This window comes from Natrix helvetica (assembly GCF_964273705.1).
Source record: "Natrix helvetica genome assembly, chromosome: 3".
Lineage (NCBI taxonomy): Eukaryota > Metazoa > Chordata > Lepidosauria > Squamata > Natricidae > Natrix > Natrix helvetica.
The window spans coordinates 123,240,642-123,262,105 of NC_138549.1; the positions used below are offsets into that span (position 1 = coordinate 123,240,642).

A 21,464-nucleotide genomic window follows, 5' to 3' on the forward strand; every position below is an offset into this window, starting at 1 on the left:
AGAAAAGTCATAGGAAAATAGATTAAAAAGTACTTTAATAAAGTCTATGAAGAAGTATATAAAATAACTTTTACAAAAAACACTGAAACAGCATGATCTTGTAAATGCTAAGCATTGAATTAAATTATAAACTAAATCACAATAATAAACTAATAAGGTTGTGATTACTCCTGAATTGAAATTTTCCATTTGCTCAAATGCAATGGGAGGAGAAAAGAAAAACTTGCATCAATTAAGAAATATTTTTTTAGAATAAATCTGTGTGAAAAACTTTTGAACTGTACTGCCTCTAATGCTCACTCTACTGATCGGAGTGGTTCTACAAGAAATGCCGCTGGCCTTTGCATACGAAATAGGTGATTATTCAGTTCACTGGGATACAATGAGCCTAAACTTCACAGACCTGAATTTGTCATTGTTTTAATTAAAAAGTTACTTTTTTATTTTATCTATCCAGTGAGTTAATTTCAGGTATGGTCTGTACCCACTGAAACCATGATTTTCCTAACATTGTGCTTTGGATCTGGGTGCAATGGCACAATCATTGCTTTTTATCTGCTATAGCAATTTTTTTCTTGGTCCAAAAAAGCTATGGCCTCCAGATGTTGCTGAACCAGATGTTTCTGCACCCTTCATCAATCATACTTTCTGGGACACTGTAGCCCATCAACATGTAAATACCATGGAGTACATAAGATATCTTAACCAAATTTGCATTACTCGCTTTGGAAAATTGGGAAAAAATGTCAATCAATTTAGAAGTTGCCAAATTTAAAACAAATTTGTCTAGATGATTGGCCTCCAAGAAAATATTTAATCTTAGCTAATTGTACTCCATATTCAAACTTAGTTTATAATGTGGCTTGCATAAGATTTTGCACTCACTGGTCCCAATATTGATTACGGCATCTATTTCTAGGTACCAGAGTTTAAAAAAGATTTAGATAAACTGATTCAGAAAGGGAAATTAGAATTAGCAGCGGATTAGAAACCAAGTCTTATTACAAAAGAGGATTTAGGAATTAGGAATGCTTAGCTGTGGAAAAAAAAGAAAAGGAGGCAGGGAGGTATGACAATATTCTTGTACCTGAAGGAATACTGTACCTGAATGAAAAGGACAAGACTGGTTCTCCATCATTCCAGAGTGCAAGACGCTCTATAATCATTTCAAATTGTAAGAAGGCAAATTATAATTGAACGGAAAGAAAAAAAAAACTTTTCCCCTTAATATTAACTTTGGCATTTATTATTAGAAGTGGGGATCTCCTTACTGTTCTGACAGTATACAGATGGTATTCAGCCGGTTTGGACCAGTTCACCCAAACTGGTATCGCCGAACTGCCAAAACATCCCTTGTAGCCTCGTTTTTGACACCGTACATGCATGTACAACGTGCGCGAGCAAAGCGCATGCTTAGAAGGCTGCACGCATGCGTGGAAGGCGCATGCACAACGTGGGCCTGCACGCTCACAGTTGCAAACCAGTGGTAAACCTAAGTGAATCCCACCGCTGGTTCTGACTATAAATGTCAAGTTTTATCATGGCTTGATTTGATACATGAATTCAATTTTAATCATTAAAAGGTTTTATTATTTATTGCCCAACCAGAATCCCAATGAAATGAGTTGTTAATGGGGGGAGGGGATCACAAAAACTCATCATTTTTGTGAATTGCGGAATACAAATCTGAGGAGCCCTGCGATATATAATTTTCTACTGATCCTACTGATTATGTTTCCCAATCGATTATTTCAAGGGCCAGCCTCAAGCAGCCTGATTGTCCCACGATGCTGAGACAGCTATTGTGTTTCCCCAAAAATAAGACAGGGTCTTATTTTCTTTTCAACCTCGAAATAAGTGCTTGGCCTTATTTTCAGGGGAGTCTTATTATTTTTGAGGTGCAAGAGGCATGGTCACCTCATGGCTGCTGCTGTGTTGCAATATGTTCAGGGAGGACTTATTTTCAGGGTGGGCTTACTTTAGCGCATGCGCTCAAAAGCCTGGCTGGGCTTATTATCCAGGGAAGTCTTATTTTTGGGAAAACAGGGTAGGAAACTTACTCCTGCAATTGATCTTAGCCAAAATGCTGAGAAGTGATGACAAAGCTGACATCCTTGCTAGTATCAAAGATCAGTATCTTTAGCCTAGAGGACGGATTATAGGGAACAACCACAAAGTGTTTTCCAGACTCGAGACTCAAATGATAGCTGCTGTAGCTGCTCTTCCTGCAAGAGTCACTTTCTTAAAAAAACGCTGTGGAATACTTCCACAAGAAAGTTCTTTCCATTCAAGAAATGCTGCTTTGCAGCCTTTGCTTTGAGGGGAGGGAATGTTCAGCCATCTTCGTTCCTCCAGTGTTACTGCTTGAATGTTTGAGCCCAAGATTACGCATTATTTTCTGCAAGTGGTACTTTCTTTTGTATCCCAGTAGCTTATTTCCAGTAAGTAAGCACAACTCAGGCATATGTGTAAAGTAGCACTGGTTGTTTCCTTGCAAATAATTTGAGTGGTTCATTGGTCATCCACAGATTCTAATTTCTCCCTGTTGGTGCTTACCTTGTTAAGTGTGTCTGATCTTCTTTTCCGAGCTGTTATGTCAATATTAGGAAACTGAACAGAAAGGTGACAAAAGTGCATGCATCATAGGTGTGATGTTTGTCTATAAATATCTACTTCAGCCAGGTAATGGAGGATGAAGGGTTACCAAACACATTGCTATGATACTGATAATGACTGTAATACCACAATGGAATCCTTTATGATATGGTACCTTTTAAAACTGAGTCTGTGTACACTAATGTTAATGAAGACTTTAACACATTTTTTTATGTTGCATTCCTTCCAATTCAATGGAACATCAAACAGCTCAACGTAGACTTTATCACTTGAGGCACAAATGACCAGCGTCAAACTATGCCACTTCTAATATTTTACACAAAGTTTTTCGAGAAAAAGCTCTAATGCTGGGAAAGCAGGAAGGAAAAGAGAAGAGGAGGGCAACCATCAGCAAGATGGATGGGCAGTTGCAGGGGCATTGGGAGTGCACTGTTGGAAGACTTGAACAAACAAATTTGGGACGGAGAAAATCTAAGTGGTAGGAATCAAAAATGACTTGATGTCACATAATCAATCCTTTCAATTCAAGTGAGTTGAAAATAGGTTCTCATTCTTTCAGTTCCAATGCAATTATTTAGCCACAGGGATAAATGTTAGCTCAATCCTCAGATTTCCAATCCTCCTAAGAGAATGCTTGGGACCCTCAAGAAGCAAATTTGTTTTTTTAAAAAAAGTCCTCTGGGCTTGAAGAGACTATATTTGGAAACTATAGCAACCGTGACAAGAAAATTCGGCTCTGAGTTGGGCATTAAGTCCCCACCCAAAAGCTCAAGGAAGTCCATTTGAGAGCCATTTGTGCTGCTTAATTAATCTGCCCCTTCATTAGCATCCATTTGAGAGAGTGGTGCGTTTAATCGATCAAGCTCGTCTACCTGGGGAGGGTGATGCAACATAACCTCTTGGTCTTCTGCTATGTCTTCACCTGCCATTACAAGGTTTGTTAGAGATTTGCTTCTAACACACTGGAAATCAACATGCCGACTTTTTCCTTCTTCCTTTTCCCAAGACATCTGGATGAATGGACGTTGAACATAGTTGTAGATAACTTCAGAGCGCCCTCCAGGCCTCTTTTTCACTTTCTCCTTACAAGTGGGGTAACCTGAAACGCAGTTAAAAGGTAAAAGTAAAGGTTCCCCTCTCACATACAGTAGGTGCTAGTCGTTCCTGACCCTAAGGGGCGGTGCTCATCTCCATTCCTAAGCCGAAGAGTCAGCACTATCCGGAGACGTCTCTGTGGTCATGTGGCCGGCATGACTAAACGTCGAAGGTGCACAGAATGTAGTTACCATCAAGGGTGGTCCCTATTTTTCTACTTGCATTTTTACGTGCTTTTGAACTGCCGAACTTTCTGATTGACAAGCTCAGCGTCTTAGCCACTGAGCCACTGCATGCCTTTGAAACACAGTTATTCAGGTATAATTATCCTCCCAAACTCCCCCCGGCCAATTCCCATCCCTATGTGTAAGCTTAATTATTTCTTCAAGTAATAAATATTCCTAAAAGGATAATATCCTAAAAAGGAGGCCATTTGGCCTGGGAGGACTGATCCCAAGACATCTTGAGGCTTAAAAAGACTGACACAAAGAAGAGACTTTCTCAGCACTGAAAATATAAATGGAACTGATTCATGTGTTCAGTACACAAAATTGAACTATATGTCTAGCTTGGCCTTGAGTCAGGTTGCTGCTGCTAATTTCAGAAGGGAGGAGCAGACTTTAAATAACATCCACCCACTCCACCCTCATGGAAAACTTCAGAAATAGGCAAGGAATGTTAAGGGTTTGTCAGGAACTGACTGGGTGGGTCATTCCAAAGACCTCAGCAAAATGTATCATTTAAGGAATCAGCAAAACTACGTAGGGCTAACTAATAAAAACAGTAAATAGATGTTTTGAAAAGGAAAGTGCAGCTGCTTTCCTTTTTTAACAGTTTGTATTACTTAGAAAACACTTTACATACCTTCAATGCCAATTCTTATGTTTTTGAGGCCTCGTTCTTTCAAAACAGTTTTTGCAACATCCCGATTCTCAATGTACTTGAAGAATCTGTAGAGTTTAGAACTATACAGAACTTGGAGGTGAGAAAAAAAGCCACATTAATTAATGAACATGAGTACAACAGCTATTCTTAAATTTGCTGAGACAAACAATAATTGGGCAACTTTTTATCAAAAATTTTCAAAAATAGTTGAAAATACAGGTGATTTTCAAAGACCCTATACCTGGGATGGCGAACCTATGGCATGCGTTCAGCCTTTTTTAAAGCCATTTTTCGCCCTCCCTAGGCTCCAGATGCTTTATAGGAGCCTGGGGAGAGGAAAACAGCTTCCCCGCCCCCCGGAGGCTCTCCGGAGGCTTCAGCTTCTTTCTTGAAGCCTCCGGAGCGCAAAAAACCAGCCCTATGGGCAAACCGGAAGTTCGGGAACAGACTTCCAGTTTGTTCGTAGGGTTGATTTAAGCCTTCAGGAGACTTCCTTGAAGGCTCTGAAGCACTAAAAACGACCCTACAAGCAAACCGGAAGTCACTTCCAGTTGGCTCGTAGAGTCATCTTTAGTCCTCCGGAGCCTTAAGGGAAGCCTCTTGAAGGTCCCTGAGGATTCCGGAGGGCCTCTGGGGGGGGCGGGGGAGACTTTTTTCGCCCTTCCCAGACTCCTATAAAGCCTTTGGAGCCTGGGGAGGGTGAAAAAAGCATGCAAAAAATGGGGGGAGCGCCTGTCATGAGCGCATGCACACTGGAGGGGATTGCGCATTGCATTATGGGTGCAGCATGCCCACGCATGACCCCTTGCGCTGCCGCCGCTTATGGCACGTGAGCCAAAAAGGGTTTGCCATTGCTGCCCTATACTAACAAGGAAGACTGGCAGCTTCATAATGTCAAAAGGCTATTTGTTCCCTTGCTCTTATTTCTGTAAAAGCAGAAATGTTTACTTCTTTCCCTTAAATTAGGAAGTTCCTGCTTTTCTCAGAAAAGTCTTGCTGTGGTTCAGCAGCCACAATGTGATTTATTTTCCCTGGAGCAAATTCTTGCCTCAACCTCCTTCTGCTCTGCCAACAATACTGCCGCCCTGATGAAGTTTCTCTCTCATTCCCTTCCCATTCCGTTGATTTTGCATCTTGCTCATGGAGCTTGTTATAGCCTTTAGTTTGTGAATGTTTTACTTAGAATTTATCTTTTTTTTAATTCTCCAAAGTGGTTTAAGCATCTTATTTGTCATCTTGTTTTTCAAGCTGCTAGTGTTCTACGGGAACTCTCATCCCTCACTCACCATCCATCATTCAATGGGTTAGTAACTTTCTGCCAAGGTCACATCTGGAAAGGCATCTGAACAGATGCCACTACTATGTCTTTGCTACCCTGCTGTTTCCTTTGCAATGCAATGTAGACACTGTCAGGGTTCCAAGTAACACCCCCAACTTTCAGATTCGGGTTAATGTCAGGGTTCCAAGGAACACCCCCAACAAAAGAAGAATCGGAGGCTTGAGTTTCCTCAAAGTTCCACTTTATTAGAGATGTCATATTGGCACATCTGGAAAAACCCGAATCTGAAAGTTCCCAGGTTTTCCCCACCCAACAAAAAGTTCAAGTCCCTGCCCAGCCTCTACATGTCCATCACATGATCCAATCAGGCACTATCCAAAACTGGAGATGCCTCCCAGTCACGTCATTGCAGCTGCACAGGCAAGGTGGCCTTGACTCTCTGAGAAAAGAATGTTATTTTGACTATATATCACCCCTACTCTAAATAATCCCCCTTCCCATTTTCCCCACAGTAGAAAATGGGGCAGGCCTGAAGGCCCAAATTTAAAAGATGGCTTCCAGGTCTGACAGACATGGCACCATATCCACTAAAAGCCTATGAAGTTTTTCAATGCATTGATTTATATATTCATATTTCTTCATTGCTCCACTCGGGTATGGCTTTTTATTATTTATTTGCATCCAATAGGCAAGAGGCACCTTCTTCCTCTTATTTCCTCACAACAACAACCCTGTAATGTGGGCTAGACTGAGAGAGAATGACTGGGCCAAAGACACCTAGCTGGCCTTCATGGATAAGGCAGCACTTGAACTTACAATCTCCTACTTTCTAGCCTGGTGCTTTGTTCGGTTGATTGGTTCATATGCTACCCATCTCCCTGTCTGATTGTAAGGCATTTCATACTCATATCACTTTTATTATCATATTTTATAAAGCATTTAAAATACCAGTGCAGAAACTTCAGGAAGCACTGCATTTTTCCCATGGAAAAATACTGCTGTTAAAAGAAACATTGTAATATTCCTGTAGCAAGGAAATATCTATCACCCAAGCAATTAATAAACTAAAATTGCACATTTATTTCAAGGATTCTATTAGTAATTTATAATGGTATATGGCAGTGATGGCTAACCTTTTTGGCCCAGAGTGTTGAAAGCGCATGCGTGCACCAACACCCATAATGCAATGCGGGTACAACCCCACGTGCGTGCCCGCCCGTGCATGTGTACACGCCTGTGTGCATCCCGACCCCCCCGCATGCACACGTGACTCCCCCCGCACATGCCCCTGCATGTGCGTCCTGCCCCCCCATGCATGCATGCGCATCTCTCAAATGTGCCCCAGCCCCCTAGCATTCGCAGCAGACCCAAAAACACATGCCATAGGTTCACCATCACTGGTATATGGACTTAAACATACAGTTTTACATTCAGCAGTGTAGTATGTCACAATCAATATGATTTTTATATACTTAAATGTATATTGGGATGCACAGACCCGTGGAAATTGATATTTGCACAAGACACTAACAGAGATTTTCTTTATAAAAGCGCAATATTATTTTTACTTTAAAATGTATTTTATGTAACATTTAAAAATATTTAAAACTTACTTTGTGAATATTCTTCTCCCATTGGAGGTGGATAATCTTCATCCCAGTCCACTATGTCTTCATCCGTTAATACGACAATATGACATTCACGCTCTCCTTTTTTAGCACTACTAACCATTATTGGCAGGATTAACTCTTCCAAATAGCCATCAAACTGCTTATGAGCCCCATCATTGGACAGTTCATGCAATAATGCACCTAAGGAAATAAGATATATGGCTTTCCTGAATATGGCTGAATGTTATACATCTAACTCTATCAATCGCATACCATATCACAGCGATGGCGAACCTTTTTTGGCTCGCGTGCCACAAGTGGGGGGAGCGCACGGGGGTCATGTGCGGGCGTGCCGCACCCATAATGCAATGCGCGACCCCCCAGTGCGCATGTGCACACAATGCACGCCCCCCTCATTTTTACATGCTTTTTTCGCCCTCCCCAGGCTCCAGAGGCTTTATAGGAGCCTGGGGAGGGCGAAAAGAGCCTCCCCCGCCCCCCCCGGAGGCCCTCCGGAGGCTTCAGGGACCATCCGGAGGCTTCCCTGAAGCCTTCGGAACGCTTAAAACGACCCCCCGAGCAGAGTTTTCCGTTTGCTCGGAGGGTGGTTTTAAGCACTCCGAAGGTGTCCGGGAAGCTTCTGGACGGTCCCCTGAAGCCTCCGGGGGGGCGGGGGAGGCTCTTTTCACTCTCCCCAGGCTGCTATAAAGCCTCTGGAGCCTGGGGAGGGTGGAAAATGGCTTTTAAAAAGGTGAACTCAGCTGGCCAGTGCGTGCATGTGCGCTGGCCAGCTGACAGGGCAGTGCCTCGCGTGCCCTGACAAATGGCTCCGCGTGCCACCTGTGGCACGCGTGCCATAGGCTCGCCATCACTGCCATATCATCTCAACAGCAAGATCTAGCACAAAATCTAAAAGCATATAAATGTATAAGGAATTGATACATTTCTCCCTTAGGCAAGTGTTCCTTACTTTAAATCTCTCCAAAAGGGACTGGGCTTTAATTTTCAAAATGCTGGCCAGTATGATCAATGGACCATGATGGAGATAAGATTCTGGAACTGAAGATAGCATATCTGGAGAGCATTTGTGTGGGGAAGGCCGTTATAAATGCTGTTAAAGGTAAAGGTTTCCCTTGCACATATGTGCTAGTCGTTCCCAATTCTAGTGGGCAGTGCTCATCTCCGTTTCAAAGCCAAAGAGCCAGCGCTGTCCGAAGATGTCTCCATGGTCATGTGGCCGGCATGACTAAATGCCAAAGGCACTTGGAACGCTGTTACATTCCCACCAAAGGTGGTCCCTATTTTTCTACTTGCATTTTTTATATGCTTTTGAACTGCCAGGTTGGCAGAAGCTGGGACAAGTAACGGGACCTCACCCCATTACGTGACACTAGGGATTCGAACTGCCGAACTGCCGAACTGCTGACCTTTCTGATCAACAAGCTCAGCGTCTTAGCCACTGAGCCACCGCGTTCCTTATAAATGCTGTTATACTTACTTAAATCTTGACACTTGATTGTGTTGAAATCAAAATTGATGCAAAGATAGTCACAAGTGTCTCTGAGATCAGGAATAGAAATTCCATCAGGACAGTGAATGATTCCAGTTTTGTAATAATCCTGAAATGTCAAGGGATAAAATATTATTATTAATACATTTCTCCATCAAAAACATTCAAAATAGCATGCACAGGCAATCAGTCATCTACTGATAGTTTAGGCATATTGTTATGCTTTACATACAGTTGGTAGATAATGGCAATTGTTTTTTATATTATTTTTAAAAGCTGACCATTAATAGGATTATATTCTTCCTTCTCCCTGAATAATAAATACAGAATAAATCATTTGATAAAAATGTGAGATTATATATGTGTGTATGTCTGTGTGTGTGTGTGCGCGCACACATATCATGTTCAACTTTGACTTTGTGTTTGCTAGATGAGTTGAATTCTACTCCCAGAATTCCAAGTCTTTTTTCCTATGTGAATTTGGGATTCAAAGCCCAATATATCATGGGCAGCAATTCATCTAATGTATTAGGAGCAGACAGATCCAGGTTCAGGTTTGCTCTTAACCACTGTAACTCACTGAGTGATTTTGGATCAGTTACTCTACCTCAGCCTAACCTACCTAATAGGGTTGGTTTTGTGGAAATAAAATGTACCAAGATCCCTAAGCAATTTTGTGAGCTCTTAGAGCAGGGGTGTCCAAACCTGGCAACTTTAAGACTTGTGGACTTCAACTCCCAGAATTCCCTAGCCAGCAGAGCTAGCAGAGCTGGCTGGGGAATTCTGGGAGTTGAAGTCCACAAGTCTTAAAGTTGCCAAGTTTGGACACCCCTGTCTTAGAGGGAAGATATAAATTATTTGTTAGATATAAATCTATCAAATAAAATGATATGGACTCCCTTAAATGGAGAAAAATGAAAGAGAAAATGAAGTCTAAATAGAATAAAATATACTTATCAAGAAAATCAGAATTCCCTTAAAGTTGAAAGCAAGAATAGGAACTTTACAAATAGGAGAAATAGCTCTGCTTCTGCATCCTCACCAGCACAATCCGAAAAACAGCAGAACTGATGCCTTCTGCAATTTCATATTCACCCTTTTCATTTGGACGCGTAAAGTTATATTCTCGTCCTGGTCCAAACATTCTGCAAAGCAGAAAGAACTTAAGGTAGGTAGATCAGATTAAGACCACTTAAGCAAAGAATAATATCTATATTAGCAAGCTGTTATTGGGGACTATCGTGAAAATTATCTAGCTCTTACAAAGTTTTTATTTTTTGAAGCCTAGAAATTGTGATTGAATTGCTAACACTGAATAGAAAAACTAGATCTAAGCACTTGATATAATTTTACACATACCATTCAGAATCCTGCTTAGTCTGGCCATACCTCTACGATAGGAAAGCATGTCAAACAGCTTCTGGAATTCTTTAGATCTCGGAGTCACTTACCTTCCCAACATTGTATCAGGATGGGCTATGAAAATTTGTGGGTTTACAACAAATCTTGCTCCATCTACAATAAGAGTCACTTTCTCTGGGGCTTGGAGTTGTGGACTATTGCTCATGTTGTTAGGACTGTTCCCAGACTGTTCTTGTGTACTGTAGTAGCCTGGATTTCGTTTGCTCCCTCCTGGGAAGAAAATAATAATATTGACATATTCAAAGCCATTAGAACATAGAGAACTTGCTGGGTGAAAAGCAGATCTGAGCTGTTCTTCTAAAGAACCAGATATGAGCAGCATCTGAATAATTGGCATCAACGATTAGATTTAAAAAGTTCACCTATAACTCAAAGTGATTGTTTTATTTATATCCTACCTTTATTATTTTTATAAATAACAAGGCGGAAAGAATACCCAATTACACCTTCCTCCTCCTATTTCCCCACAATTGCAACATTGTGAGGTGGGTTAGGCTGAGAGAGAGCTAGAGAGCTGAGAGAGAGTTACCCAGCTGACTTTTATAGCTAAGACAAACTAAAACTAAAACTCAATCTCTGGCTTTCTAACCTGATGCCTTAATTACTAGACCAAACTGGTTAACGAGGTTAATTATATTTAATACATGTTTTTTCTTTCAACAACCCTGTTATCCCCTGCATCAGGGTGGAGTTGGGGTGACTGAATGGAGCTGAGCATTTACTGGCCAGATGCCCTTCCTTATGCCTATGTGGAGCTCACAGTAGATATGTTCTCTTTGTGTCCAGAGAGATAAATATCTCCCACTACCTAGGACTGAAATCACAGCCTCCTGATTTTGAGGCGGAGTTCAATCTCTATCCACCATTGAGCTCAACCTCATCCATCAAACTATATTTAATACATTGATTGTGGGTTAATACAGAAATGCCCCAATGTCATAAGAAAAAGCATCACTGGTTTAGAATACCTATAGGCAGATTATTCTAGATGAATTAATATAAAACAATGCAAAATTGTTCCACACTTTCTTCTTATGATATAAAAAAGATGGAAGAGTCCAGATGGAGATTGTGAATGGCTCAATCTTTGGTACAGTTCATGTCCTAGGCAGGTTGATTACATAATAAACGTATTGTGTTTAAGGATCTGTAGTAGTTTGATCAGACAGAAGACTGATTCACACTCTGCATTCATGTGTCTATAGTTATCTGAATTTTCACACAGCTGGTATGAATGTATCTAGGGATAGAACTGCAATCTCTTTGTTTTCACACTTGGCTCATTTTATTTGATTACAATTTATCTATTTAGGTTTTACCCTATCCAGAAGAGACAAATATAACCTAATGGGCTATGCACACCTCAGTGCATTTTATTCACAGTATGGTAACAACTGGTTAAAAATTCTGTGGAAATGCAGCCATTAATAACTTGATCCCAAAGAGCTACGCAAGACCACGTTTTGTGGTACATTTTAATTTTTTCTTTAAAAAAACCTGGTTTTGTCCTTACCATGATTTCTGCACAAAGGAAACATGTTAATGCTGTAACTGCCCTGCTTCACACTGCCTTTGTCCTGATCATGGGTTGAAGAAGCTAAATTCTCAAGCTCTTGATTACTCAATTTCTCCATTCCACCGGCATGACTAATATTCAGCTGGAAAAGCAGTCCTACAGGAAAGAAAGAAAAAAAAAAAGATCTACATCACCACAAAATCTCTCGGTCTATTCTTTCTTCGAGCAACATGCTTAAGGCCATAGGCATCCCCTGGAGGTCCTTCGGCATGCTTTGCTAATACAAAAGAGGTAGAAAATATATGAAGATGCAGTATAGACCCTAGAATCTCATATCACCCATAAAAACAAAGACAAGGTGCCAAAGTCTCTTAGCGATCATATATGTGTGATATGTTCCTACTCACTTTCTCTGCCTTCATTCCACTATCCAAATTTTAACAGCAGCTCATGGCTTCCAACAATAGATGGCCAAAATCATCAACTAATAAAACAAGAACTTAGACTGTGGTCTCAGCAGCATATTCTTTTCTCAGCTTGACTCAATTTGGTGCCCATGAAATATGTTTAGCCTGCACAAGGTACAGTATATGTGGAAACTGGAAGGCAGCAAGCTGGGGAAGCCTCTCTAATCACTTCACCATGCGGACTATGACTTCATATGACTTTTTTCCTCTTAGAATTTCAATATTTTTCTTTCATACTTGGCCTTGACATTTACCAAAACATTTTACAAAGATCTAGCTCTCTGAAGAAAACTCTAATGTTGTGCAAGGGGCTAGAAAGAGAAGAAAAGGATGGCTAGCAACAATGTGGACAGTCTGTGTTACATTGATACTGAGTGCATCATTGGAAGATCTGAAAGATCATCCTAGAGAAAATCTATCCATGTGGTTGCTAGGAGTCAGCAGTGACGTGGTGGCATCTAATCAATCAAACAAGCAGGTACCTATGAACATTGATTTCATACAAGATCTTGTTCTACGTACACACATGAATGGGGAGAAGAACATCAATGCAGTGGCTCATATGTTCAGGTAGTGAAAATATCTATTCTGCTAGATGTGTTCTTATTGGAAAGCTTACCGGCAGATTCTCAACAGTTTACACACAGCAAACTAAACAAGAGACATGGACACTAGTATTCAGATTTGCATACCTTCCAAAAGAAAGTGACTTTTGTGAAGCAGCCTCATTAATCTTATGTCCCTGGCTGTTTGAAGAAATAGCACATGGGAATAATAAATATCTAAATTAAATAAATGCAAATCAATTCCCTTTTTTGTGATGAATTCACTTTTCTGTTACATATAATGCTGCCTATACCTTCTTAGCCCAAGTCCTTGGCTCTAAGAAATCAAAATGGCAAACAGTGTCTTTTGGGGAGATAGGTGGCTTGAGTTAGTTTTGACTCTTAACAAGAAGATTTTAGAAATGACTTGCCATTGCCAACTTCTTAGGGCTGAGAGTGGGTGACTGACCCAAGGTCACACAACTGGCTTTGTACTGAAAGCAGGACTATAACTCACAATCAACCAGTTTCTAGCCTGGTGCTTTAATCATCACACTAAACTGACTCTTTTAACTAGAACACCAAATAACATCTAAGTTTCTAAGTTAGCAGCTTTAAAAAAAAGTGCAATACTGTTAAACAATATTTAAGATCATACCGTAAATCTAATGAAATATCTATTTGTTTTTCCAATCCTCCAGTTAACCATTTTTATTAGCAACCTAAAACTGCCCTATTGACATACTCACATTTAAAAATAAATCCAGTTCTGTAAATAGTATCACGAGACAGTAGCTGACATATGAATGTGTTTAATTTCTTTTCTCAACACAGCACATTTCACTGCATGACTCAGAAACAACATGCAACTTACATAGATTTTGGTCCAGGGATTTGCCTTTCTGGCTCTTCATCTTCCTACTTAAAATCATGGCTTAAGTATGGCTTAACCAGCTACAGAAATTGAGAGATATTTTTTGTCAATGAAACCCTAATATTGCTTGATGAAGTTCCAACAAACCCAAAATTTTCATTTTTTTTGCAACTTGACTTAAGGAAGATATGTGCTTAATGTATTTTGGAATTCTACTTATGATTAACATATTACATTCAGTCTTTATATGTATACTTTGTACCCGTGATGGAGAACCTATGGCACACGTGCCAGAGGTGGCACACAGAGCCCTCTCTGTGGGCACATGTGACGTTGCCAGCTGCTCGTCCAGGTTCCATTGCACGCATGCCAGCCAGCTGCTCTCTTCCGGGTTCCGGTGTGCGTGTGCATACCGGCCAGCTGGTCTTCATGCCGGAGCTCCAGAACCTGGAAGAGAGCAGCTGGCCGGTGCACATGCGCACAGCGGCCAGCTACTTTTCTGGGTTCTGTCATGCGCATGCATGACAGACAGCTGTTCTCTTCGGGTTCTGGTGCTCTGGTGCATGCATGCCCGCGCACACACACACACTCCAGTTTCGGCACTCGGTGCCTAAAAGGTTAACCACCACTGCTATATACAATAGTGCCGGATTTCGCGCATAATGCCAAACCTTGATCAATTATGGTTTATTGAACCACAATTGCTATGTTTGAACAACAAGCTGAACCAAAATCACATCAAGGCATGTGGCAACTTAGTTTGAACAATGTGTACAGGGAAATGGTTGCTAGGTCTGTGCGTGCTTCCAAAAATGATTTGAAGGAAATGCTTTGGAACATGCAGAGGCCTGGAAAAAAAATGCAGGTATTTCAAAATATCTACTATTAAAGTTAATACAACGGCATTTGGGAGAGGAGGCGGGGGGGGGGGGAGGCTGCATAGAACTCTGGAAAAAATCATTTTGCTTTATTTCTGAAGTATATACAGTTCTAAGTTCTACCATAAAAACTGAATGCGATTTGTTTTGCCCTCTCACGATATACTTTCTCCCAATATGGAAATATTAAAGGCATGCTCGTGTTTCATTATGAAATATTACATTTCTATCAGGATATGTTTCTAACCACTACAGAATTGGTTCCAGAGCTCAGTGCTTCTGTTTTGAATAGTTTTCAGATTGACAAGGATTCAGGAGATATTTTTTTAAAAAAGAATCACCTTCCAGCTTTCCTGACGGAGACAGGCAAGAAAAAAACAACACAGGGTCTGGCATTGTTTTTGCTTCTCTTATTTGGAGAATAAGAGGGTATTAGTAGAGAAAATTGGAGAGGGTAATAAATTGGTGATGAACTTACATATCCTTAGATCAATGGTGGGTTTCAAAATTTTTTAGAACCTCTTCTGTATGTGTGGCCTGCTTTGTGGGAGTGGCTTGCAGCCATGTGACTGGGTGGGCGTTGCTTGCCAGCCATGTGACTGGGTGGGCGTTGCTTACCAGCCATGTGACTGGGTGGGCGTTGCTTGCCAGCCATGTGACTGGGTGGGTGTGGCCAACTTGTAAAATGTGGTGAAACTCACTTAACAATGCTCTTGCTTAGCAACCAAAATGTTGGCTCAGAAACTCTGGCATTTGAAGCACGCAAGTCTTAAAGCTGTCAAGTTACAAGACCCTTGCACCCTAACCCTTTAGAAAAAAAAACCCTAAGGGTGTTCAAACTTGACAGCTTTTAAGACTTGTGGACTTCAACTCCCAGAATTCCTCCTCCAGTCATGTTGGCTCAGGAACTCTGGCATTGAAGTGTGCAAGTCTTAAAGCTGTCAAGTTACAAGACCCTTGCACCCCTAACCTTTTAGAAAAAAAACCCAGGGATGTTCAAACTTGACAGTTTTAAGGTTTAGATAGGACTCTTAGAGGCAGGCGGGGCGATTGGTGAGCCTGCCAATCAGTGAGTGTCGGGCGGGGCAAGCATGGTGCAGACGGGCGGGGAGAGGGAGCTGGAACCGGTTCTAAATGGCACGGTAGATTTGTGGAACCTCTTCTGTAGAAGGTTAGAACTGGCAGGAACCCACCCCTGGACCAGGGAGGCTCCATCCTTTTCAACCCAAGAAAGCCATTTACATCTCGTTCTTCCAAGAAGGTCCCTCTAGAGCACGGGTGTCAAACTTGTCACCATCGCGTGACGTATCACGACATTTTTCCATTCGCAGAGTGGGCGTGGCCTGCATGTGACGCATCCGGCCCGTGGGCCGACAGTTTGACACCCCTGCGCCTAGAGACCAGGACTGTTTATATTAGAAAAAGGTTTTCTTGGTGCACTAAGATTTCTTTATAATGATTTTATTAAACATTACAACTAAAAAGATAAAAACTAACACAAACTAAAAGAAACCCTGCAAGAATAAAAAGAAAGAAATAGAAATGCAAAGCTCACCTAACTATAGAAAGAAAAGTAAGCAATTCAGGCCACTGTATAATGGATGGATAATGGCTGCTCTTCTAGCCTTCTAGCATCATTCACTCTGCAACCACAGAAGCAAAGAAGATGATTCCTTTTGTTCTCCTGGTATTTTCCATACTGTTGATATATAATTAGAAGGAAGAGCCCTACCAAACCACCAACTCTTCCAGAACAACATTAAAACTTAAACAGCAACAGCTATGGACAGGTGAATTAAAAAAACATCCGGAGAAAACTTTTTTTGCTTCAAGCAACTTGTAGCATGGCAAACATATTTCCAGACGTGTAATGCTTTTTTCATATTTATTTGGAAGACAAGAAGGTTTGAGGAATAGTCATTTTTCACCAAGAAAGTTTTAATTGTCAGAAAGCAGAAATTATTAACTTCCTCTTTTTCAGAAGACTAGATGGAAATTTTTGAGCATTGAAAATAACTTGGAAAGCGTGAATGTTTCCCCTTCTGCCACATTAATGTATTAGGAGAGGTGTAGCATGCAGCTCCCATTTGATCCTCAAAGATTTACCTATAGGGAATCCAAATCACAAAACAGCAAGAAAATGCTTTTATTTGAGAAATGGGAGTGGGCTATGAAGTGAATATCTTAAATCTATTTATTGGGATAAGTGATCAATTGTTGCAATTTTTAATGTAAATATCACTGCAGAGTGGCAATGTTCTCAGCCAAACTAGCATGTGAAATCCAAGTTTGAGGTGGCAGCTGTAAGGGCTTCAAAATCCTCTGTAGTATACTACTAGAAAATCCTTTACAGACATTATTTACAAATGTAATAACAGCAATTTAGAATTCATTTTTAGAATATGCAAAATCATATGCTAAAAAAAATCTAAGGAGTCATGGAAAATGAAATGGGAATGTCTAGTACGTGAATATCAATAGAAGACTATCTTGGCATTTATTTATTATTCATGATTTACATAGACACTGGGGATTTAAAACTACATTAGTGCAGCACAAAATATCACTGTATTTAATATGCACTCGCCGGTGGGTCTTTTCCTGGAAGAAACTAATGGGTCCAACTGATGATTAGAGATGTGGTACTCTAGATCCTGATTCATATGTTACAGTGACGTGTGATACTGCATTTCCTTTTGTACAGAAAATATTTTACTTAACAGTGAGACTAGATCAGCTCCAAATCTATTCCAACCATTTAATCTAATGATTCTATAAAAAAAGATGACTCTCCAGCCTCTGCTTGAGCACATCTAATAAAAGAAAAACCATCTTTGTATTTTAACAACAAAACAAAACAAAACCCAACACTGATTTTCCACGCCTGTTCTATAACTAAAACATCATATGGCAATGTTCTATCATTTTGTGGAGTAAAAACTAGATTCACCAAAAGTGATGTTGTGTCTGCTCTGTTCAAATGTGTAATTAATGACCTGGATGACACAGGGGAGGTAAGACTGTTTTAGGAAAAAGTGCAAAATTCTTGATCTCATCAATTCAGAAGACACTTGAGGCAAGGATAGGCAATTATGACAGCTTTATGACCTGTGGACTTCAACTCCCAGAATTCCAGAGCCAGTCCTGTTCAGACAGGAATTCTGGGACTTGAAGTCCTCAGGTTGTAAAGTTGCCATACCTAGTTGTCCACCCTTGCATTAAAGATTAAATCTATTACCTGTTAACCAGGACCTGAGGCATAGTTCTTCTCAGGTGGGAGAAAGCAGAGTAATGTGCCAAGCACGACATTTTTAATGTTTCCTTTCAATTTTGTTGAATTTGGACTCTGAAACCTGATTCATCGTTTTGATTCTGATTTATTTCTCAGATTTCACAGCACCAAGCAATTTGGGAATATGGTACACTTAGTTTATCACAACACAGCAGATTTCGCTACTATTCCTTAGTCTGCATTGACAATTTAAAAAAAAAACAGATTACTTTTGATTTTTAAAATGCTTAACTTTTGTTTTGCCAGATTAGTTTATGTTCACATAACAGAAAAGACACATATTTTAAAATATCCCCACATAATTTACATTAATGTAAATCAATTGTTAAAATAGTGTTGGAAAACCTCCGTCTTAAATTATATTTGTTCACTGCTAGAAAAAAACAACAACCTAATATCCAAAGCAGTTTATCTGAATATCGGATGAATAACACCGCCAAATTGACAAGATAATTCGCCCTAGAAAAATGAATGAGCCCCTTTGAATCCGAATATAGTATCCCCCCCCCCCCTGCATCTCGGAATTACGTGAGAGTAAATCTCTATGGAGACGACCATGAAAAGAAGAACGATACCAGTAAAGCTGCAATGTACGATATCATTAACCTTGGGAAGGGCTTTCTTTCTTCATGGAGGAGCATCGCCCTGGAAGAAGGGATGCCATTGCTGAGTCCAGACTCTGCCCAACCCCGGGAATCTTTTAAGGAGGGATCGCAAGAAAAACGAACTCAAGATCCTTGCTCGCTTGGAGCTTCTCCTTGAAGCCCCCCACCCCACCCCTGCAAAGCCCCCACCCCCTTGCAAGAAACATTGCAAGATAATCCCTCCCACCGAGAACCATGGGCATTTCCCCCCCCCCCCCCCGCCACTATAACTTATTTATTTTTTCTTTTTGATGGCCGCTTTCAACCGTCCTGGGGAGATTTCTACCTTGTGATATTTAGCCTTTCCGCCGATACTTTTTCCATGCCTCAATTACGTAATGCGATCGAGCTTTTAAAGAGCAGAAATCTCAAAAAGATTGAGAAACACTTTCCTTTCCTTTCAGGCCGCAATTAAATATATGCATGGGAAACTTTGGTCTGATAGACATTCATTTCTATGCTGGACTATACAGAAAAATGCAGAGGCCATTATTTGCATGGTCTACTTACCGACATTCACCGAAGGATCCCTGTTAATGAATCAGCGCTGCAGCTTGGAAATCTACTTTTAATAACAATGTGGATAAATCCAAGCGGCGGAAGAGCTGATATATCCCCACCCCTTCTAAATCCAAACGATTATTCATGAGCATTATTTCAAATTAAGAGTCCCTGCCCAGTAAAAGAAAAGAAGAGAGAATATGCTCATACTTGTACGGTAAGCACCTTTGCTCTGGGAATACTGCCCTGCAAAGGATGTGAGTTCAAACTGCATGCCTTAAAAATCGCAATAACCACTGTTGTAGTTATTAATTTTTATTTTTATTTGTTAAATTAGTGCTTTTTATGCCCCCTATTTCCCTTACAAGGAGGATTTTTTTTCCTAATTGTTCAATATGTTCAATATATTTTAATAATTTATTATTTCATAAATATATTATTAAATATATTTAACAATGATAAAATATTTTATTCCCTAATTATATATTGCTCTATTAATCCATTATTGCCCCTCTCTAACTGAGGGGTTCCCAGTGTTTCTCAATCTTGACAAGTTTAAGATCAGTGGACTTCAACGCCCAGAATTCCCAAGCTAATATGACATTTTCAGGGAGTAGATTCACTAATAAAGTTGCCACTTCTAATTCTGATTCTGGTGTGCCTCTGCAAGCCACATACATAGTGAAATAGGTATTTGGAGAACTACAGTAAGAGTCCTTCACTCCTCTGCTTGCAACAGAATACCTTATGGCAACAGAATACCTTATGACACCAGACTTGAAATTTTGGGCTTAGACAATTTAGAACATTGCTGTCTCCGATTTAAACGTAGTACATAAAATTATATGCTACAATGTCCTACCTGTCAATGAATACTTCCCTTCAACCACAACAACACACGAACTGACAAGAGATACAAACTTATGGTAAATCACTCCAAACTTGATTGCAGAAAATACGACTTCAGTAACAGAATTGTCAATGTCTGGAATGCACTACCTGACAATGTAGTTTCTTCCCCAAACCCTCAAAACTTTAACCTTAGACTGTCTACTGTTGACTTCACCCCATTCCTAAGAGGTCTTTAAGGGGCATGCATAAGCGCACCAGAGTGCCTACTGTTAGATTGGGTAATGGATAGGCACACACAGGTTTAATGGTAACAACAGCTCTTTATTAACAAGTGAGAACAATCCAGCGAAGGTTGAGTCTGACAGCAGCCCTTTTATAGGAAGCTGTCAGATCCTTCAACCAATAGGATTAAACCTCTGTTCCCACCGGAACAGAGGACCTTGGTGGAAATCACTGCAGTTAGTACAAGTATCTAACACCACTCCCCTCTTAGATGGGACAATCCTACTGGTAACATAGTCACGCAGGTAGGTGGGCTTTTGGGTAGCTCTGCCTGACCTGCGCAGTTCAGTAGGAGGGGTTTCCTTGGACAGGTCGGACAGACCTGTTTGCTCCGCAGCTCCGCTTGGTAAAAGCTCCTGGAACCTTTCACAGGCCACTGCTGGAGCTTCTAGAGCCGGTTCGCTCGGAGCTTGCTGCGGGCCTACAACAAAACCAGATAAGTTTCCCGGTACCCTCGGGCTTGAGCTGACTGTGGAAGGAGTGAGTGTTTGCTCCATTTGGGTAGGGCTTTGGCTAACTCGTGCAGGAGTTACCTCTGGTTGTCTAAGAGTGGAGTTGGAGAGGCAGCCACGGAGTTGGTCAATATGCCTTCTCCAATTCCTACCATCCTTGAGCTCTAGGAGGTAAGAGCTAGGGCCGGAGATGCCTATCACTGTCTGGAATCCACAGAGTTCCCCCGGCGTAGTTGTGGGCGTACACCGAATCCCCTATGCTAAAAGTCAGAATCTTGCTTGTGGAGTCTGGGGGTGATGAGGCAGAATAATTGGGGTGTAGCCGGTGACCCATGAGAAGCTCGGAGGGGCTTTTCCCAGTAGTGGCACTGGGTGTGATGTGCTGAATTAGCAAGTAATGGTCAATCTGATCACCCGGGCCCATCCTAGAGAGGGCCTCTTTTGCAGATCTCACTATTCTCTCCACCTGAACATTGGACGCTGGATGGAATGGCGCGACCAGGGAATGCCTGATTCCCTGATCTACTAGGAAGGTCTCAAATTGCATGGCCGTGAATTGGGGCCCGTTGTCAGAGACCAAGATGTCGGGCAGGCCGTGCGTGGAGAAAAGTCTCCGTAGTACCTTGATGACCGCTTCTGCCGTTGTGGAGGTCATCAGGACTACCTCTAACCACTTCAAGTAAGCGTCCACAACTACTAAGAATGACTGGCTATGAACTGGGCCAGCAAAGCCAATGTGCACCC

At 41.1% G+C, this 21,464-nt stretch overlaps 1 protein-coding gene across 5 annotated transcripts; it reads right to left on the minus strand.

Moving 5' to 3' along the window:
* Nucleotides 1-18: 18 nt before the first annotated feature.
* KCTD20 (potassium channel tetramerization domain containing 20) lies at nt 19-20,013 on the minus strand. 5 transcript variants are annotated; one of them, XM_081946144.1, is made up of 9 exons: nt 19,997-20,013; nt 16,253-16,340; nt 11,931-12,089; nt 10,447-10,627; nt 10,038-10,140; nt 8,984-9,104; nt 7,489-7,686; nt 4,576-4,686; nt 19-3,715 (listed from the first exon to the last, which is right to left on the minus strand). In XM_081946144.1, exons 3-9 carry the CDS (start codon nt 12,049-12,051, stop codon nt 3,423-3,425), a joined length of 1,128 nt encoding a protein of 375 aa, XP_081802270.1. In that variant the 5' UTR covers nt 12,052-12,089; nt 16,253-16,340; nt 19,997-20,013; the 3' UTR covers nt 19-3,422. The 5 variants fall into 5 exon arrangements, with proteins under 5 accessions (XP_081802270.1, XP_081802269.1, XP_081802271.1 ...); XM_081946143.1 differs by lacking the exon at nt 19,997-20,013 and adding an exon at nt 19,144-19,256; XM_081946145.1 differs by lacking the exon at nt 19,997-20,013 and adding an exon at nt 13,820-13,899 and having other exon boundaries at nt 16,253-16,793.
* Between the last annotated feature and the right edge of the window lie 1,451 nt (nt 20,014-21,464).